The 19,096-nt window shown below is 42.5% G+C and overlaps 2 protein-coding genes across 2 annotated transcripts; one reads left to right on the top strand and one right to left on the bottom strand.

The window, feature by feature from the left end:
* Positions 1 to 1,819: 1,819 nt before the first annotated feature.
* CCT2 (chaperonin containing TCP1 subunit 2) lies at positions 1,820 to 13,970 on the top strand. Its single transcript, XM_062613729.1, has 16 exons — positions 1,820 to 1,976; positions 3,163 to 3,237; positions 3,714 to 3,779; positions 3,878 to 3,989; positions 4,897 to 4,973; positions 6,060 to 6,172; positions 6,713 to 6,915; positions 7,088 to 7,188; positions 7,275 to 7,402; positions 8,691 to 8,794; positions 10,566 to 10,685; positions 10,897 to 11,025; positions 11,111 to 11,214; positions 12,257 to 12,356; positions 12,847 to 12,988; positions 13,644 to 13,970. Exons 1-16 carry the CDS (start codon positions 1,974 to 1,976, stop codon positions 13,672 to 13,674), a joined length of 1,608 nt encoding a protein of 535 aa, XP_062469713.1. The 5' UTR covers positions 1,820 to 1,973; the 3' UTR covers positions 13,675 to 13,970.
* Positions 13,971 to 14,068: 98 nt separating this feature from the next.
* LRRC10 (leucine rich repeat containing 10) lies at positions 14,069 to 17,393 on the bottom strand. The gene is made up of 2 exons (XM_062613731.1): positions 15,634 to 17,393; positions 14,069 to 14,102 (listed from the first exon to the last, which is right to left on the bottom strand). Exon 1 carries the CDS (start codon positions 17,245 to 17,247, stop codon positions 16,411 to 16,413), a length of 837 nt encoding a protein of 278 aa, XP_062469715.1. The 5' UTR covers positions 17,248 to 17,393; the 3' UTR covers positions 14,069 to 14,102; positions 15,634 to 16,410.
* Between the last annotated feature and the right edge of the window lie 1,703 nt (positions 17,394 to 19,096).

Raw genomic sequence — 19,096 nt, forward strand, 5'->3', positions numbered from 1 at the left:
GCAGTAGATACTGAGACACGTGGAGGTCTGGTTGAGAGTTCATCCCTGAGCAACCAAGCCTGTGCTTTGCTGATCTGTGCAGTGTGTCGAACGGTCCTTGGGGCTGAAACATGCTCTGTTTTTTAACCTTGAAAGAGAGATGAGCGTATTTACAAAGGATGCGGGTTTACAGAACCATTACAATGAGGCAATTTTTTCCTTCACTTATTCACAGTATGACCTGAAAAATTGCCATTGGCACAACAGAGGTGACAGCACTGTGCAACTGGAAGTGAGAGGCAGGAAGAAAACTAGTGTGGATGCTGGGCTGTTCCTATTCTGGTGTTGCTTTTACGCATTAAAACATAGCTTAGCAATAAGCAAAAGCTCCTTAAACCAAACTTAAAGGTTTGCTCTAGTAAGTTTATCTATGAGAATCTGATCTTCCAAAGGCCACAGCTCAATTCTCTGAGGCACTGAATTTGTTTTTTAATTTTTTATTTTATTTTTCTTTTCACAGGTCCCACCTCAGTAGCAGCAAATGTGAATGAAAATGAATCATTAGTTCAGTGCACATCTTTAGAAACGCTCTAATTCTGAGATAAAAGCACTTAACATTGTTTTAGTTGGATGTTAGCCCTAGCCAAAACATAAGATATTTTTGTACATAACAAAACCGAGGAAAACTGAAGATACTAGAATTCAGTTGGCACTCTAGTTTCCAGAACAAGGTTGGGGCGTGGGAGAACTTACCTAACAAAGCGAAAAGCCCAAAGAACTCTAGCAAAATACTAACAAGATGTTGGCATACTTAAAACCATAGATAGATGTGAAAGTCGGTAGAGATTTGCTGTCTCCATTGGGATAGGTACCTACTGTCTTGGGCCAGTTTGAATCTAGAAAAAGAGATTTCTATCTGGCAGCAGGAAGAGGAATAGCAGCTGGAATTGATTCTTGAGGAACAAATCACACAAAGCAATTCACTTTTTTTCTTAGTAACTAACCGGTAACTAATGGGCTTAATTGTGGAGGAAAAGCAGCAACAGAACAAGGCTTGGATGTGGTCTCGTGTCTGTAAAGCTGTTACGAATTTTTTAATACTGAAATGACCCATGAACCATGGTTTGGGTTGGAAGGGACCTTAATGCTCATCTAGTTCAAGCCCCCCTGCCAAGGGCAGGGACACCAGACCAGGTTGCTCCAAAGCCTGTCCAACCTGGCCTTGAATGCTGCCAGAGATGGGGCATCCACAGTTTATCTGGGCAGCCTGTGCCAGAGCCTCAGCACCCTCACAGGGAAGAACTTCTTTGTAATATTGAATCTGAATCTGCGCCTTTCAGTTTAAAGCCCCTTGTCCTGTCACTACATACCCTTATAATGTATTGAGTGGGACTGTGCTGGGGTTGTCTCCCATTCACTACTTTTAATCGGTGATCTGCATGATACAACAGCAGGTATCCCGGACAGGCTGGCAAGGTCACTGGAAGACAGGAGCTGCTAATTTGAAATACTTCTGACCAGTTTGAGCACTGGGAGTATGATGAAATTAAAATAGGGAAGCTTCTACCTCCTTCGGAAGGGCAGAAATAACTCTGCGCAGAAATACAGTGCCCAGATGGCAGCGCTTCGGAGAAAGGGTGCTGCGGGGCACTGCCAGGCGAGCCCGTAACAGGTGCTGCCGCGCAAGACGCGGCCTTAGCGCGGGAGGGCAGCAGCATGGCTTTAAGTCGCGTAAGTTCTTAAAACACCCGGAACCACCCCCCGGCCACACCCGCGCCGTGCTTTGCCTTGCACAGCCACTGGGGGCCGAATCCCAGCCTCCTCCTCCTGAGGGGGGGAACGACTGCGGCTCCCAGCGTGCCGCGCGCCGCCGGAAGCGGTGGCTTCTCTGACGCCAGTTCCGGCAGGAGATCGTGGGGGCTGTGGGTCCGCGCGCTGGTTCTCTGTTGGCAGCGGCTGTTGGCGGGGTCCCGGTCGGCGGCAGCACCGGCACCATGGTGAGCTCGCGGCGGGGCGGCGGTTCGGCCCGCCCGGTGTTGCGCGGCGCGGCTGAGCGGGGCGGAGCGGAGCGGAGCGGCGGGCGCACACTCCCCGCAGACACGCGTGCAAGGGCCCGGCGGCCGCGCCCCTCTCCCGCGCTTTGTCCGGCCCGGCGGCTGAGGCGGTCGCGTGGGGGCGGCCTCGCGCCCTGCCCCGTGCGCGGCTGGCGGGGAGGGAGGTGAGAGGAAGAGGAGGCGGCGGCGTGTTGGGCATGGAAGGTTCTAGAGCGCGCGCGAGGAGGGTCCGTGAGGGCGCGGCCGGGCCGGGCCAGGCCGGAGGGGGGCGGGATACGGGTCGAGTCCCGGTCTGCTCTCGGCCTTCCCAATCACCCCGCAGGAGAGGGGCTCCGGGTCTGCTCGTGCCCTGAGCCCGCGGCGCGGCTGCCGCCGTGGAAGCCTCTGCTTCTTCCTCGCATCTCTCAGAAAGCCCCGAGAGGCAGCAGAGGCCCCGAGCGTGAGCGGCCGCTGTCGATCGCCGGCCGAGGGCTGCCCTCCCGTTGTGTGGGGCCTCCTACCGCAGCAGCGTTTTCATTTTTGTTGTCAAAAGCAGTGATGTAACGGGCACTTTGCGTAGCAAAAGGGGTGAGCTTGCTACACAGCAAAGTAAAATGTCGCCGAACTCCCTTGTTTTCGGATTTGGTCCTACTCCAGTTAATGCCCTGAGTTCCTTGAAAGCATTGGTCTATAAAGGAGTCTGTTCATTACTGCTGTAATTAGTTTGCGTGGGAATGCAATAAAGTGATAGGGCTCAACACAAATATTGAAGACCCGACATGGTTAGTTAACGAGATTCTTTTAGGTTCTGCTCGTGGTGCCTGTCTTTGGATGGTTTGAGTCTGACAGCCATGCAGAACAGGACCATGAAGTAAGGTTCTGGTAACAGCCTTCCAAAGGAATATGGGGTACAGTCTCTAAGAGCAGATTGCAGTCGATCTTGTAATCTTCATGTGATTGAGATTGCAAGGTAGATTTAAAGAAAGAGTCAAAGTGAATTTGTCCTGAATATACCTTTTATCAAAACCAAATGGGGTATGGAAATAAATAATTGCAGTAATTGTTTAGGTTGTTAGTGCCAGGAATTTGTTTCTAAAATGCATAGTGTTATTAAAGCTAAAGGAATATTCTTATGTTAACTCTGCTTTAGGCATCCCTTTCCCTTGCTCCTGTGAACATTTTCAAGGCAGGCGCAGATGAAGAAAAGGCAGAAACGGCTCGGCTTGTAAGTTTAAGCCTCTAAGAAACTGGTAATACTTGGGGTAGTTAAACCATGTCTTTTCTACTGTTAAATGTGCTTTCAGTTTTTGGTGATGTGGAACTTAATCTTTCTCTTACTGTTTCTTTCTTGTTGTATTTCTGTGAACAGACGGAAAGAGGAGTGTTGTTCATGCTGATAATTACAGAAACTCCTCATAGTTCAGAAACTAAATAAGTTTAGCTCAGGAGGTTGGTGTTCATTGAGAGGCATTTCTCTTGCCTATGAGACAGGCTTTTATGGTTTCTGTGGGAATTCAGTATATTTGATCTGGTTATAAAAATGTATCAGTTCAAGAAACTTCACCCCAGGCTCTGCTGAAAGAAAGTGTGCTGTGGAAGGGTTGGGTTAAGATGTCACCTTGCAAATTATGGGCTAGCATATAATTCTTGCGTTAAAGTAGAAGTAAGTCATTCTCTAAGATATATTTGCTTTCATTTCAGTCGTCCTTTGTTGGTGCCATTGCTATTGGTGACCTGATCAAGAGCACTCTGGGGCCTAAAGGCATGGTAAGTCAGCTGCAAATTCTCAGTAGTCATACCTATTAATTTAGTTTTAATAGTTGCAGTACATTTTGAAGTGGTATTCTAAATCTTGCGTCTTGTAGGACAAGATTCTTCTAAGTACTGGGAGAGCTAGCACAGTAACAGTTACCAATGATGGTGCAACCATCCTGAAAGCTATTGGAGTTGACAACCCAGCTGCCAAGGTCTTGGTTGGTGAGTTTTTAACAGCTTGTAATTGCAATACTTGGCATTTTTTTCATTTGTAACTTTGTTATTGCAGGGTTTTTTTGTGCTTAGAATTAACTTTTCTTAAATAATATGAAAAATTGAAGTAGGGGCAGGGGAGGGAGGCAGAATTCCTGAAGTAAGGAGGCCAGGGTGTGGCAAGAATTGTGGAACTCTGCAGAAGTAAAATTGAGGTATATGCTGCTCTTGCAAAACTGTTCTGGTGTCTCGTTTTCCCTCAGCCCTGGTTTGTTCCAGGAGTCAGAGAGACAAAAGAAAACTGTGTCCTTCTTTTTCACTGGGAAAGTTTGAAACAGAAATCTACTGGAGTACAGAGGATCTCTCAGGTTCTCCCTGATGTAAATCTCTTTTTATCACTTAATCAACGTTGTACTCTGGACAGTTTACCTTTGTAAAGGACTGTCTTAGCATGCCAGTGGTCCACTTTTAGTTTCAAGCAGGACACTGAACAACTAATTCAGTGTTGAGTTTCTTAATGGTTTCATGTTTGCTGGGTCCTTCTGTATCAGTTGTTCATGCAGCCTACATGGCTATTGTATTCTCTGATCCAGTATGGATACCTTGGAACTTCTGTCCGGCCTTGCTTCCTTTTAATGACTATGTTTAGGAATAGGGAGAGAGGGGGATAGCTCTTGACCATCACCATGCTGGAACTGGTGTCTAGGTTGCAAATAAAGAGCAGGAATTTGGAGGATGCTGAATTTGATATGCACAGGTTTTTCTGTGACTTACAGAGTGACCTTTTTAAACTATCAAAAAATAAGATTCTTTTTTCTTCAAACAAATGTGAAGTGAAAGTAATTGTATCTGAATCTGGTACTGGTGAGCGTGGTATTTTGAATCAAAAAATTACTGCAGAGATTTCCTCCTTCAGACATGTCAAAGGTTCAAGATGATGAAGTTGGCGATGGGACTACGTCTGTCACGGTGTTGGCAGCTGAATTACTGAGGGTGATGTATTACAGTTTTTCATATGTGTTTCTGTTTGGCAGTGTGCTCCTGTGGTGTCAGTGCGAGGTGTGGTGTTTGATGTTTATGAAGAGGGCTCCCTAAGTATAGGAATACCTTGCTCCATTGCCATTGAAATTGATAGGGGGAAAAAAACAATTTAGGTATTGTGTCATCAAATATATATAAAAAATATTTTAAACTATATTCCTTATATTACTGTTGACAAATTCACTAGTATTTTAATTTGGTACATTTTAGAAAGTTATTTTCTCTTCCTTTAGTATATAAGTGAAACAGTGAAGTATCTCTCACAGGTCACTTCTTGGATGTCGCACTGAGCAGCGTGCAGCACTGCTTAGTTGTGACATTCACTCCTCTGAAATCCTTTTCCATAGCATCATTGAGAGAGAAAAAAAAAAAAGGCATGTTAAATTCTGTTCTTGTGTGCACAGGACTTGAATTTATCTTTTAATTTCTTCAAATTATTATTTAAATAATTACTATATTTCCTTAAATTATTATTAAATTTCCTTAAATAATGTTCCTTTAAATTCTGTATGGTTTTCATATTTACATAAAATCTTATACTGCCAAACTCTAAATTCGAAATTACTATGAAAGAGACTTCAGAAGTGAGGAATTATTGTTAGCAGAGATGTGCCAGTAAATCTAATCATCTCAGATCCAGAAGCTGTGATCAAAAACATCAGAGAAATGATCCATCAGCTTGCCAAGTTCCTCTCAAAAAGGGAGTTAGAAGATGTTTGTTTTTCCAACTACACTTTAAATTGCAGCTTTAAGTGAACAGGAAACTGATCTAAAACATGAAGCCAAAGATAGTTATTTTGAAGTCTATGTCTGGTTGTTTTTTTTTCATTAATCAAACTTCAGTATTCCAAGGGCAGATTGTATTTGCCTAGATTGGAAATAAAGCTGCCAGTAGGGTCACTTTCATTTCATTGTTACAGCTCTCTGGTTTTCACTGCCATTCAGAATTTTCTTATTACTTGGAAGTGTCTTTCATAGTTAGTGACACTAAGTGTACCTTGGGAGAAAAAAAAATGATTATTTATTTCATTTAAATAGGAGGCAGAATTACTGATTTCAAAGAAGATTCATCCTCAGACGATTATTGCAGGCTGGAGAGCAGCCACAAAAGCTTCAAGAGAGGCACTTTTGAAAGCAGCTGTGGATCATGGGTTAGTAATGTACATTCGCTGTAGGTCTTTATAAACCAGTCAAGACTAAAACATCTCTAAGAATTATATACCACTGCGAAGTTCTTTGCTTTCTTTTAAGTAGTGTGAAGGCTGAATTTGTAAGTTGTAACAGTTAAGAAAGGCTTTTTGCTTTTTTTTTTAATAAGCTGCTTTATGAAATGATTTAAAATTAGTTATGATGTGCAGAAACTAAATACAAGGAGTAAGTTGCTCCTTAGAACAAAAATGTGAGCTGTTACTTCAGATTTTCTGCTCTGATTTTAAATGTGACTGTTTTCTTTACCCAGCACTTTGAGAGCACAGATTTGCTAAAGCTGAATGCAAAGATTTTCCTAATTGAAATTTCAAGTGCAAGGTTGTATTCTGGGACACTGGCAGGATTCCGAGTATCATTTCTCAAAATGGAACATGGTGTACGTAGACACAGGCAACAGGAAGCGGGGAGAGACTTATGGTGATAGGTTAACGATAATTAAAGCTTTCAGACTTTCCACTTTAACTGTACTGCCTTTATTTTAGTGATGATGAAGTGAAGTTCCGTGAAGATTTGATGAACATTGCAGGAACAACCCTTTCATCCAAATTACTTACTCATCATAAAGATCACTTTGTCAAGTTAGCTGTAGAAGCTGTCCTTAGGTTGAAAGGTTCTGGTAATTTGGAGGCTATCCACGTCATTAAGAAACTTGGTGGAAGTTTGGCTGATTCCTACTTGGATGAGGGTAAGTCTGTGTGTTGGCTGAAAGCATGCTTGAGAAATTAAGCTGTCAAATTTGTTCTAGGAAACATTGCTATGTTATTATTAAATTGAATACTAAATATGAGGGGGATTTTTAATAATTTAAATTAATTGCTCTCCTTTTTAAGTCTTACAAGGCCTCTCTGTTACTACAGGCTTTTTACTCGACAAGAAGATTGGTGTAAATCAGCCAAAAAGAATAGAAAATGCAAAGATTCTAATTGCAAATACTGGTATGGATACAGACAAAATTAAGGTATGGGACTCAGCTACTGTTGTGAAACAATTTTTTTGTAAATTGACTTTATTTTTAGACTGAATTCTTTGGTTTCTTTTATTTAGATTTTTGGCTCTCGTGTTAGAGTGGACTCTGCAGCAAAAGTGGCAGAAATAGAACAGGCAGAAAAAGAAAAAATGAAGGAGAAGGTTGAGAGTATTCTGAAGCATGGCATAAACTGCTTTATTAACAGGTATGTCCTTTCTTGGAAAAAGGGGAGAGTCACAAAGTTGTACAAGTGGCACTGTTTTCCACAGAAGCAAAAACTTACTCTTTCAAGACATGGTGCCTCTTATAACTCACTTTATAAATCTGTGTCAAACATCTGTAAGAGCCATTGACAGACCGATGAATCTTACAGCCCCTCCATCTATGTCATGTTTCACACACATTGCATTCTTCTTCAGGCAAAATGAATACTCTTTCCATTGAACATGGTAGAGATACAGAGTCCTAGAGTCAGGAGTCCTGTTGGTAAATTGATGGAAGAATCCTTTGAAGTATTCAGAAAATCCTTAGCTCCACTGCTGCTATCCAGTATGCTTGTAACATGGGTAGTTGCCCTAAGGAAGCTCAGGTAGCATCAGTCACTGTAACCAGGCTAGTGGTGCTGCAGTTAGATTGACTTTTGACTTTCAGATTTATTCCCTGATAAAATTGACTTCTTATACTATAGATCAGCATCACATCAGATACTGTAAATGTTAGCCAGTTAATTACCCCTGAGGATATGTGTGATAAAGGCCAAGGCCATATGGTTCTGGGGTAGAAGGTGTTTTCTCCGTGTGTACTCAGCAGTGTCATTTGTCACTTTGAAGGTAGATTAGAAACACCTTTCTTGCTGGAGATGACATCTCACAGCTCCTGCTGAATTTCTACAACACTCAGTCTTTAATTAGGAATGGAAAAATAATCTGGCGTAGCTCTCCTCAGTGGGCATTGGCCATTGAACTTCAGGTGGCTGCTTTGTTAAGATGCGGATATGTATTAATAAGGGAACATGTACTCTTCTCTGGTCTACTATTTGTATACGTTACAAGATTGTTGTTCCCAGATTTGTAAACTGTTTGGATTTTGTATTGGTGAAGGAATTAAAGACATTACTTCACATGTTCTAGTGCACCCTGCTAGAATAGGCAGTCAAGTGCTCAGCAGGCACTTTGGATCAAAGGACTTAGTATTTAAAGCGTGTGGGTCCTTGTGCTTAGTGTGACAGTGTCTTCAGGGAAGGGTATTTCAAAAAGCTTTGAGGTTTGATTTTTTTCCCTTTTTTTTTTTCTTAGCTTTGTGTGTTTTTCCGTCAGTGCATTTGCTTCTGTGTGGTGTAACATTCCACGTGTGGTAGGTGTCTCAAATGTTGACTGCTTTTGTAGTTTTCAGAAACCTGTTGCATGACCATGCTACTGAGAATCAGGTGTCCTTTTGTTACACTGGTTTTCTCGCGTGGGTAACTGGAGGATGTGTCTGTGTTCTAATTGTAGGCAGTTGATCTACAACTACCCTGAACAGCTCTTTGGAGCTGCTGGCGTCATGGCTATTGAACATGCGGACTTTGCTGGTGTTGAACGTCTGGCTCTTGTTACAGGTTTGTGGAGTATCTTGCATGAAACTTGAAAGGGCGCATTATTTGTTTGACCTTTAGTAAATGTTAATGTGTGATCACTTAATTGTAGTTTTTATTATTAAGCAGATTTGTGAATATGAAAAGTACTCCAAATAAGTTTTATTTTATAGATCTTTAAATACAATACAAAATTGGCCATAAGTAACTTTGAAATTACGCTGTTGATTTATCAACTCCTATGTAACTGTCAGTATTTTTTTTTTAGAAGCAGGTAACTCAGTTTCTATATTTAGTATGTTATACTTTACCCATAAACTGTCTGTTTTGATTCTGATTCCTTCCTGCATAATAATTTAAACATACCTTTTTTTTCCATAGTAACTGTGAGTAAAGGATCATAATGTGAACTGTGGAATTTCATTTATCCAGATAGTAGTGCCAGTTAGTTATTTTCTTTCATATTTTAAAAATACTTTCAGTTAAGTCTCTGCTTGATAAGCTTCTGAAATACTTGTTTTCTAGAGAAAAGGTGAAACTTAGCAATAGAAAGAATAAGAAGATGAATCCACTAGTTAATGAATGCCATCTGGTTATAAATATCTGTTGTTTGATTGTAATAATGGTCATCCCTTGTTAAAAATGTGGGCCTGAGTTATCATCTTGAGGCGGACCTCAAATAACACGAACAACCTGGATATTTTTAGTAGTGGTCAGTGTAAATGTGATTCTAATAACCAATGAAAACAAAACATCTGGAATGCTACAGTTGATTCTTGTTGCTGAAGTTAGAGATAGTTAACTGGAATGTTATTAAAAAGCTTATTGTGAAAATCTTCGTAAGAACAAAGAACTGGCTTTGCAGGGAGAAAGGAAAATACGCTGGCTTTTTTAGTTTAGCACAGCTGAAGTTGCGGTTGTGTGTAACTGTTTGAGGACTCATTGACACAGGCAAATGCTTGATTGAGAGGAATGTTGCTTATGTTCCAGAGCAAACTCAAAGCAAATTTTGTAGGCAGAGCAAATGGACCATATCTAGACCACACTGGATCAGATAATATAGCTGAAAACAATAGACAGGCTTTTAGTAAGCATAAGCTCTCTACTACAAATCTTGTCTTCCCTTGTAACACTACAGCTACAGCAGTGCTGCAAGCCAATGTGGAATAATTGAGAATAGATTGGGAGTAAATACATGTAAATGTTTTTTTTTAATAGGAAAAGTACTAGAACAATATTCAGAGGCATTTTGGTCTTTGTAATATCAGTTTTGTTTACAATATGGAAGTTTACAAATAGTGCACAATATTGCTGCTACAACACTGCATGACACTTGTAATTCAGGAGAGTGGTGGCTAGTGGTTCTCAGCCATCGTTAGGCAGGCAAGATGAGTAGTGGCACAAGCTCAAGTTTAAAAACATTAAAAAAACTTGACCTAGTATTTTATAAATACTATATCAATAAATGCTGTTAAAACTTTAAACAGATTGACATTTTAATACTGGCAAAGATTAATGTTTAGTCTCTTACCCAGACAGAACTCAAAAGCATTGCAGCTATTGTAATTTTTCAGATGTGAAACAAAATACTGATTTGTTAAGGAAGTAGATTTCTGGTACCATATGCTGACACTGGAAAAATTTGGCTTATCAGTATTAATTTAAACCTGGGCAGTTATGAATACTGTTTTGTTTGTTGTTTGTTTTCAGACCCCTCATCCCCCCTGGGTTAAATCTTGCCTGAACAGATGTCTTCAACATGAGTTCTAACTTTAATATGATCTTACATTTGTAGGTGGTGAAATTGCATCAACCTTCGATCACCCTGAGCTAGTAAAACTAGGAAGCTGCAAGCTTATTGAGGAAGTCATGATTGGAGAAGATAAGCTCATTCATTTCTCTGGAGTGGCAATGGGTAAGTGTTTTACCACTGATGTGATACCATAGTGTACATAATTTCATTCTATCTGTGAAATGTCATCATGCTTCCTTTTTCCCCTGAAACTGATCTGGGTAGAACTTGACTGCAGTGATAGCAAAACTGTTAGAAATGCTTTGCAATAGCCTCTTTTTTTTGTGTGTTGGTTTTGGTTTTTTTTTAATCTTTTTACATTTGTGCTTTTTAGGTGAAGCTTGCACCATAGTTTTGCGTGGAGCAACACAGCAGATTCTAGATGAAGCAGAGAGGTCTTTGCATGATGCTCTCTGTGTTCTTGCCCAGACCGTGAAAGACACTAGAACTGTGTATGGTGGAGGTGAATGTTAGATTCTTCATCTATGATATTCATTTTGTAATAACTGTTCAAGTCAGACATCAACATCTGTGTCTTTAATGACTAGGTTGTTCAGAGATGCTGATGGCTAATGCTGTTGCAGAACTTGCCATCAGAACACCCGGCAAAGAGTCTGTTGCAATGGAGTCCTTTGCTAAAGCCTTACGGATGGTAAGTTTATTCAGTCAGATTGCTTGGATTAATAGACATAAAATTTCACCAAACTTGCTAACTTCTGGCATCAGATCGTTGTTTCTCTGTCAAAGTTTTGGTTGTCTAAAAGTAAAAAAGTGAAATTTAGCAACACAACTTGGATGAACAAATGGAAAAACTTGCTGTTTTCTCTCTTAGGAAATAAGTATTGGTGTGTTAATAATGCAGCATGTTACAGAATTCTGAATGTTTAATGCTAGCCCTCTTTTAAGTGGTTCTTTCTCCTCTTAACCTGCAAGGTTAAAAGTGCAGCAGAAATGTCAGCTGAATAAGCTGAGATTTTTTTGTGCTGATTTATGAAAGAGCATTCTATTGATACTATTGATTGTATTCATGCTCTAGTACTGTCTAGAAGTTTCTAACTTGCATTGGAGTCTACTCTTACTTCCTAGAAGATGCATGGCAAGTAACGTTTATAGAATATTATTGTGCTAACAGGCTATCCATTTGAGGGGAGGAAAAATGCCTTCCTGTTATTTAATCTAGGGAAAACCAAAGACCATAGGAAAACATTCCTGCAAGAAAATAAAAAAGCATGGTAAGACTTGGTGTTACTTCTTGAGCCAGCGCCTGCAATTTGCACTCCTGCCACTTGCACAGTGAACAGAATGATCAGGTGGTTAATGCTTACCAGCAAGCTCATATTCTTAAAATGAAACTGTTTCTCCAGTTGTAGTCTGAAATAGGTAGATTTCATTCTGTTCATTTCATTTCATTCTGCCCATGTAAAAAGAACTGAAAAAACTGCTAACATGATCCTGCCCTCTCAGATACTCTCTTATAACAAGGTTTTAAGCAAAATCCTTAGAGAAGTATTTTGATTTTTGTTTTTTTTTTTTTCTGTTTTCTCTGTCTTCTGATCACTGTAACACATCTACCATACTTTTGAAACTTCCTGTTGTTGAAACTGAACAGTAAATAGTAATATCAAAGTATGTTTCCTGTTTACTAGGGATCAGGCCCTGCATGAATTAAAACCAGCCTGTGTTTCTCCCCATAGATCCCAACAATAATAGCTGACAATGCTGGCTATGACAGTGCAGATTTGGTTGCTCAGCTCAGAGCTGCTCACAGTGAAGGGAAGACTACTTACGGACTTGGTAAGGGGCTTCATGTTACTTCTGTTACTGGACTGCTGTTTGGTAGGGCAGTGAGGCTTATTAAACTTGCTCACTTGTCTTTGATACATTCAGTTGGAAGTACGCTGATTTTTGTTTGCTTTGCACAGAGCATGGGCTGCACTTAGTCGTTTATCATTCTACCAAACTTTCCACAATAGAGTGAAATGCTTTGTTTTTCAAGGGGATGGGTTCCACCTGCAGAGACGACTTTGCTCACTCACATTGAGTCTAGTTACATGAAGCTTAAAAAGAAAGGTATTGATTTAAAACCATTTTTTAAATGTATATAATTGCAGCATGTTAGGTTTAAATTGGGACCCTTGAAGTAAAAGACTTTAATACTTTCCTTACTATTAATGTCATTCATTTGAGCAGGTGAGTTACCATACTGCCAGCTTCCTTGTAATTTCCTTAAAAAAAAACCCCACAAGTTCAAACAAACAAGCTCTTAATTTGTCTCTCCTTCCAGATATGAGAGAGGGTACCATTGGAGACATGGCAGCCTTGGGAGTAACAGAAAGTTTCCAAGTTAAGAGACAAGTTTTGCTGAGCGCAGCAGAAGCAGCAGAAATGATTCTTCGTGTAGATGACATTATTAAAGCAGCACCAAGGTATGAGCTGAGTGTCTGCATGGTCAGTTGTGGTATAGAGCAACCTTCTGTGGAAGAGTAAACTGCAGTTCTAGAAATACTTCCATTTGTAATGAAGACTGACATCTCACGTGCTAACGTCCATGTTACATGAGGGGATTTTTTTGTATTAGCAATATAAACAGGCCTTTTGAGCGATCAGTGCACTTTAACTAGGCACTGCTCAGGCATGCTAATTTATCTTGGGTCACCAGCTACTCATATGCCATAGATAGCAGTAAAACATTTGCAGAAGTGGCTGACTAAAATGTGAGGGATCATGCTGCTTTGCTTTTTTCTTTTGGCAAGAATTGCGGTGAAATGCCTAGCTGCTTTTAAAGTGGAATCTGTGGCTAAAACAAAACCACATTTGTTAAGAAGTTCAGGAAGAAATGCCTCTTCTAGGCAGATTATCCTGAGCATGCCTGCTTCCAGGTGGTCTGCACTGCTTTGTGAATTGCAGGGTTTTTTACTGTGGTCGGAGGTGGTGTATTAGCTTTGAGATGATGCTGCCTTTTGTGCTGTGAGATAAGCACTAAACACAAAACATCAACTTAAAAATAAGGGTAGGTTGGGAGGCTGGTGGACATCGTTGTGTGTGAGGAATTTTCTGATTTTTTTTTTTTTTTCTCCCCAGAAAACGTGTACCGGACAATCGCCCATGTTAAATTTTCTTCAGTACCGGATGAGCACAGTGAGGATGTGTGGACCAGATCTCACCTAGTAGCTTTTTTTTAATGATCTGTTTCTTGTGAGGTTGTGGAACAGAAGCTTGAAAAGAGCAAATCTCCATCAATAACATGAAATAACTGACTTCAGTTGGCTTTAACTTATTTCAGTTTCTGTATGTTGTGGGGAAGAATTCACTTTCAAGTAAATCAGGGGCTTTATACAACCCTCTTCTGTTCCTCTCCACGTTCCACTTAAAATACATGGAAATAAATAAAAATTCATATTCATCAAAGTTGTCTTTGTGTAGAAGCAAGAAGGGCAGTTCCATTCAGGCAGCTGCAGCCCACACCCTCAGTCCTCAGATGCTTCAGGCATCAGCACAAAGGATAACCAGTCCTGTCTGTAGGGGCCTTGAGTTGGGATCCTAGAAATAGGTTCTGAAGTTAAATGCTGCGTTTTTCTGGTGATACTGGGGGTTACTCATTTTTTGCTGATAAAAGGAAGAGAAAAAGCTGAAAAGGAATTTAGTGCCCAGAGCTACAACTTAAGGGATTTTACAGCTTTTTACCCTAGAAATTTTATGTAGGTGGGAGTTCTGCAGAGGGGAAGGTGCAATCTGGAAGAGATGACCAAACATGCCGTGAAATACTGAACTCGAGCCAACTTTACAAAACCTTGCATTAGAGGGTGGTTGGTGGCGAGTGTGGCAGGCTGCATTGTGCTCCGTGCCCCCCCTTCCCTTGTCATGTCTGCTGTAGCCTGTCTTTATATTCCCTTTCCTATTCCAGTGGTTGCTGCAAAGGCAAAGTTTTTTAATTGGACTAGTTTCTTCATGCTCAACTCATAAAGTCCATGATGCCTGCAGCACATTCTCAACAGCTGGAAGCAGGGAAAAGTAGAGGCTCTCACTGTCTATGTGGGAGCCCCAAGAGCTGAGCCAGCTGTGACCCTTCCGGCCCTGCAAGCATAATGCAGTACCTTGGCAGACACCAGGGCAAGGCTGCCAAAGCAGCAAGAGTACTTTCTTGATTTCAAATTATCTATGCAAACATTTTTCTCATTAGGTTTCCTGAAACAAAAGCGAGTCTGTTTACAGAACACTCCTCCAAACTTAAACTTACATCTTCAGATCTCCAAAAGTGACAATATGTGTTAGGAATGCTACATTGAAATACAACCACTGACCAGCAAGTGAAAGCACCTTCTTGCCCACCTACTCAGACAAGTAAAATACCAGGTTAGTTCCATAGGGAGTAAGCCATTGAACTTGGATGTTAAAAAAGCCCAAAACATTTGTCCTGCTGAGTAATCCTCTGGGAAGAAACAGGTTAGATAAAGAATTTGGAAAGAGAATTTGGTTAATTCCAAAGAAGGCTGTTTTAACTCACCGAGGTGTTAGTGTACTTTGTTTAATTTGACTACATGCTACATGGGTGCCAGCCAGATCTAAATTCAGACTTCATTTAACAAGACAGCAAGTGCTAGCAGAGGCTATGTGTTTCCAGATCATTTTTCAAGCATGTAAATGACATTAAGCAGTCACGAACTGGCACTGGCTCAATTCTGTTCTGGGAAGTCAACTGCCGCTGCTGCAGGCTGCGCTGGTGAGACAGTTCCACTCGATGAGTGAGGCAGAGAGGAAAGTGGCTGTTACGTGCCGCCACAGGCTCCCCACCATCTTTAGAAGCTGTCTTCTACCAAACTCAGTGATCTGTGCTGTGGAATCAAAAGCTAAGCATGTCATTTTGAGCCAGAGTTCTGTGTTAAACAATGAAAGCAAAACATACAATGAAAAAAGAGTTCAGTGCATTTTGAAGGGGATCTGAACTTGGCTGAGTTACAGCTGCAGAAATACCCAGCTGAAATCAACAGAGTGGAGTTTGCCCCAGCTTCAAGTTAGGTGCAAGTGTGTAACAGCAGGCTCCCAGCCCAGGGCTTTATTCATGCAAGTTTACCTTTACAGCTCTTGTGGTGTTTCTGTTTTAGTTAGGCTTTGATTTTCTTCTTTGCTACTGCATGAGAACTTGGTGTGTAAAGCTACCCTTAATGGCAATGTTGTTGGTCACAGAAACTAGCACCAAAGCCTGTTGCTTTCCTTACCATCATTTAGAATGCTGCTTGGCAATAACAAAACAAGGGTGGTTGCAAATTTTCCAGGAAGAAGGCTGCACTGGTAAGAGGAGAGCTTGCTGGTACATACGCACTGTTTCCTTGATAGCACAGCCAGGGCTCTGCTACAGCTTCCCACACGGCAGGGAGGGAACCCTTCAAGCTGTTCCTGTGTTTCAGATAAGGCATTTGAGACAAATGCTGTGCTTACTTTACAGCAGTGACTCAGCAGCAATCACCTTGAACAGTGGCATCCAGCTGAGCTCAGACACCTCAGCAAGGTGAAGGGTGAGCCCATGGATGAAGAGTAGCAAGTCCATTCGTGCTCTGCACAGTCCACCCATGGAAAACATCTGAACTGTCTCATCTTTGCTGCCATCTCTGAGTGGTCCCCACGTGGGTGGAGGGGGAAGAGGATGAAGCCTTTGCTCTAGAGAGTGCTGGGTGCTGTGCAAAACAGGTGACTGTACAAGAGGGTTTTGCTCTCATCTAGCTTCAAGCTGGTGCACCTACACCAGGCAGTGCGGGGCTCCCTGGATGCCAGCAAGCAAGGGAGAAAGAAGTAGAGGCTGGGTGGTGGTGTGAGTGCACTGCCACCTTTGCCAGAGTGGGCAGCTGAAGCATCAACAGGGCTCGACTTCCAGCTCAGGCTTGATGGCAGGAGGTGGCGATGGTCTCTCATCGAGTGGAATTTCTACCACCGCCCCGGACCGCTTTCGGGGTTCAGGAGTCTCCTCTGACCACCTCCCCACCCTGCGAACTCCTTTGGCCACTTTGGGTGCGTTCCTGCAGGGGTTATGGTCATAGATCACCAACTTCAGACCGGGGAGGTGAGCCAGGCTGGGGAAGAACCGGATGGAGTTGCGATCCACGTCGATCACCTCCAGGAAAGGCATGTCCAGGAGCACAGCGGGGAACTCAGATAGCAGATTGCCCGACAGCCAGATGGTACGCAGCTCCTGCAGGTACCGCAGCTGCGTGGGGAGCGTGCGCAGCGCATTAGAGCCAGCATGCAGGGTCTTGAGCAGAGTCAACTCGCACACCACCTCGGGCAGGTACTGCAGGCAGTTGGACTCGATCCAGAGGGTCTTGAGATTCTGCAGTAGACGGAGCTCAAGGGGCAGGCTGCAGAGCTTGTTGTTGCCCAGGTAGAGGATGCACAGCTGCTTCAGCGTGCACACGACCAGGGGCAGCGCTTTGAAGTTGTTGAAGTCCAGGGCCAGGATCTGCAGGTTTTGCAGCTGCTCCAGTTCCGGAGGCAGATGGTTCAGGTTGTTGTCACTCAGGTACAGCTTAACCAGTTCCCTAAAAGAGCAAATGTGCAGAGGCAGCCGCCTCAGCTGGCTGCCGCTCAGATCCACCATTTTATCCACTGGCATCTCTTCTAGGTCTTCCACGAGGTACTTCTGGCACTCATTGGAGGGCACAAAAGCAACTACGGCTTTCAGACTGTTGCCCATCCTGTGACTTTTCTTTGGGGATGGCTGGGAGTGTATGTACGGGACAGGAGCCCGCCTGTGCACTGGCCTGCCAGTAACTCCGTCTTCCCAATATAAGGCTCTGTTTACATGGCACCAGCCGTTAATCTCAAGGGCTCTGAAACATTTCTGATAACCAAATGAGTGTTTGGTGATGGGGATTACAGACGGGACGATGCAGAGTGCGGGTCTCCCTCTCTCACCCACACTCCTGCTCGCCCCTCCCCAACAACATTCCTTCTTGCCTCTTCCTGCAATGCACACTGTAAATGCTCACTGATTTTGCCCCAGACCATCTCCCCAGTGCCCCAGCCCCTAACTTCTTGCTCTGGCTGTGCTGTCTGTGCAGCTGGTGCTCTCTGCAGGGATTGGCTTGGGAGAGTAAACAGCGCAGAAGACCAGATTTCTAAACTCAGATGTTTAGCTTTCATGAGACCTTCAGCGGAAACGTCGGATGTAATCGAATTGGTGTTTAAAATACCTGTCAGGGCTCGACTGACTTTCCAGACGGGTGGCACTTCTAGGGATTTACTTTGCAAGGTGCCAAATGCATAATTTCAGAGTGTAACTTGCCACCCAGTGCTTATCTTAAAGCTTTAACACAAATACTTGGCAAACTGCTATCTTGAGCTGTTCTACTATTTATGTTCCTAATTTAATGGTGTTTACTATAGCTCCTGGCACTCTTGACTTTGTAGGGCCTTTCTCATTACATTATGTTTTACATCTTATCTGAACCCCTGTTTAATATGCTCACTATCACAACCTGCCAACGCTGTCCTCCGGCCACCTTCCAACTGTGCTACTGCAGTCCCTGTGTTCCTACCAAAACCTGACAAGAAACTCCCATGAATTTAATTCCATCCAGATTCTCACTTGGTATGAGCGAGATACATACAATGTTAAGAATTATGACTATTTAGATGTGACAGTGTAAACTGTTCCCCTCCTTCTCTCAGCAAGACTCATTGCTGTTCAGGTCAGGGGCACCTCTGATTTCTAGGAGGAAATCTTGAATTCCCATGTGCAGGCACCTCTGTATACTTTGACTTTTTGAACTGCTTCTGTTTTAAGTTTTCCTGGGGATTATCCTACCTGTGTGTTGGACATAGCTTTACCATGACCTTTGGGTATGAAAACTGACAGAATGTTTTCATAGAATCATAGACTGGTTTGGGTTGGAAGGGACCTTAAAGATCATCCAGTTCCAATCCTCCTGCCATGGGCAGGGGCACCTTCCTCTAGACCAGGTTGCTCAAAACCACAGCTTCTGTGGGCAACCTCTTCCACCATCTCACCACCCTCACAGTAAAGAATTTCTTCCTTATGTCTAATCTAAAACCACGCTCTTTCAGTTTAAAGCCATTCCTCCTTGTCCTATCACTACATGCCCTTGTAAAAAGTCCCTCTCCAGATTTGTTGTAGGACCCCCTCAGGTACTGGAAGGCTGCTCTAAGGTCTCCACCAAGTGAGCCTTCTCCTGTTTTAAAGTGAAATGGCCTTTCCAGCAGCTGGCTCTCTACTTTGATATACCTACAGCTTGTTGCTGTCATTTTCCACGCTTACCGTAATTTAGGGAAGATACTTTCTTCCAAGAACCTGCAGTAGGTTTCTGGGTGTTACATTCTACACAACCAAAATACATGATTGCTGAGAGTCACATATTCTTGGAAAAACAAAAGGCAGAGTAAACAGAAGATTGAGAAAAAGGCAATATCACACATTTGAGGTGGCCTCTGATCTCTGGTCACATCTGGGAATAGAGAGCTCTCTACTGGCACTTGTTTTCCAGGGTAAAGCAGCTCTTAGCTATCAATCGAATGTATGCTGT

This window comes from Pezoporus occidentalis, unplaced genomic scaffold (genome assembly GCF_034315485.1).
Source record: "Pezoporus occidentalis ecotype Australia unplaced genomic scaffold, CSIRO_AGI_Poc_V1 ctg17, whole genome shotgun sequence".
Taxonomy (NCBI): Eukaryota; Metazoa; Chordata; class Aves; order Psittaciformes; family Psittacidae; genus Pezoporus; species Pezoporus occidentalis.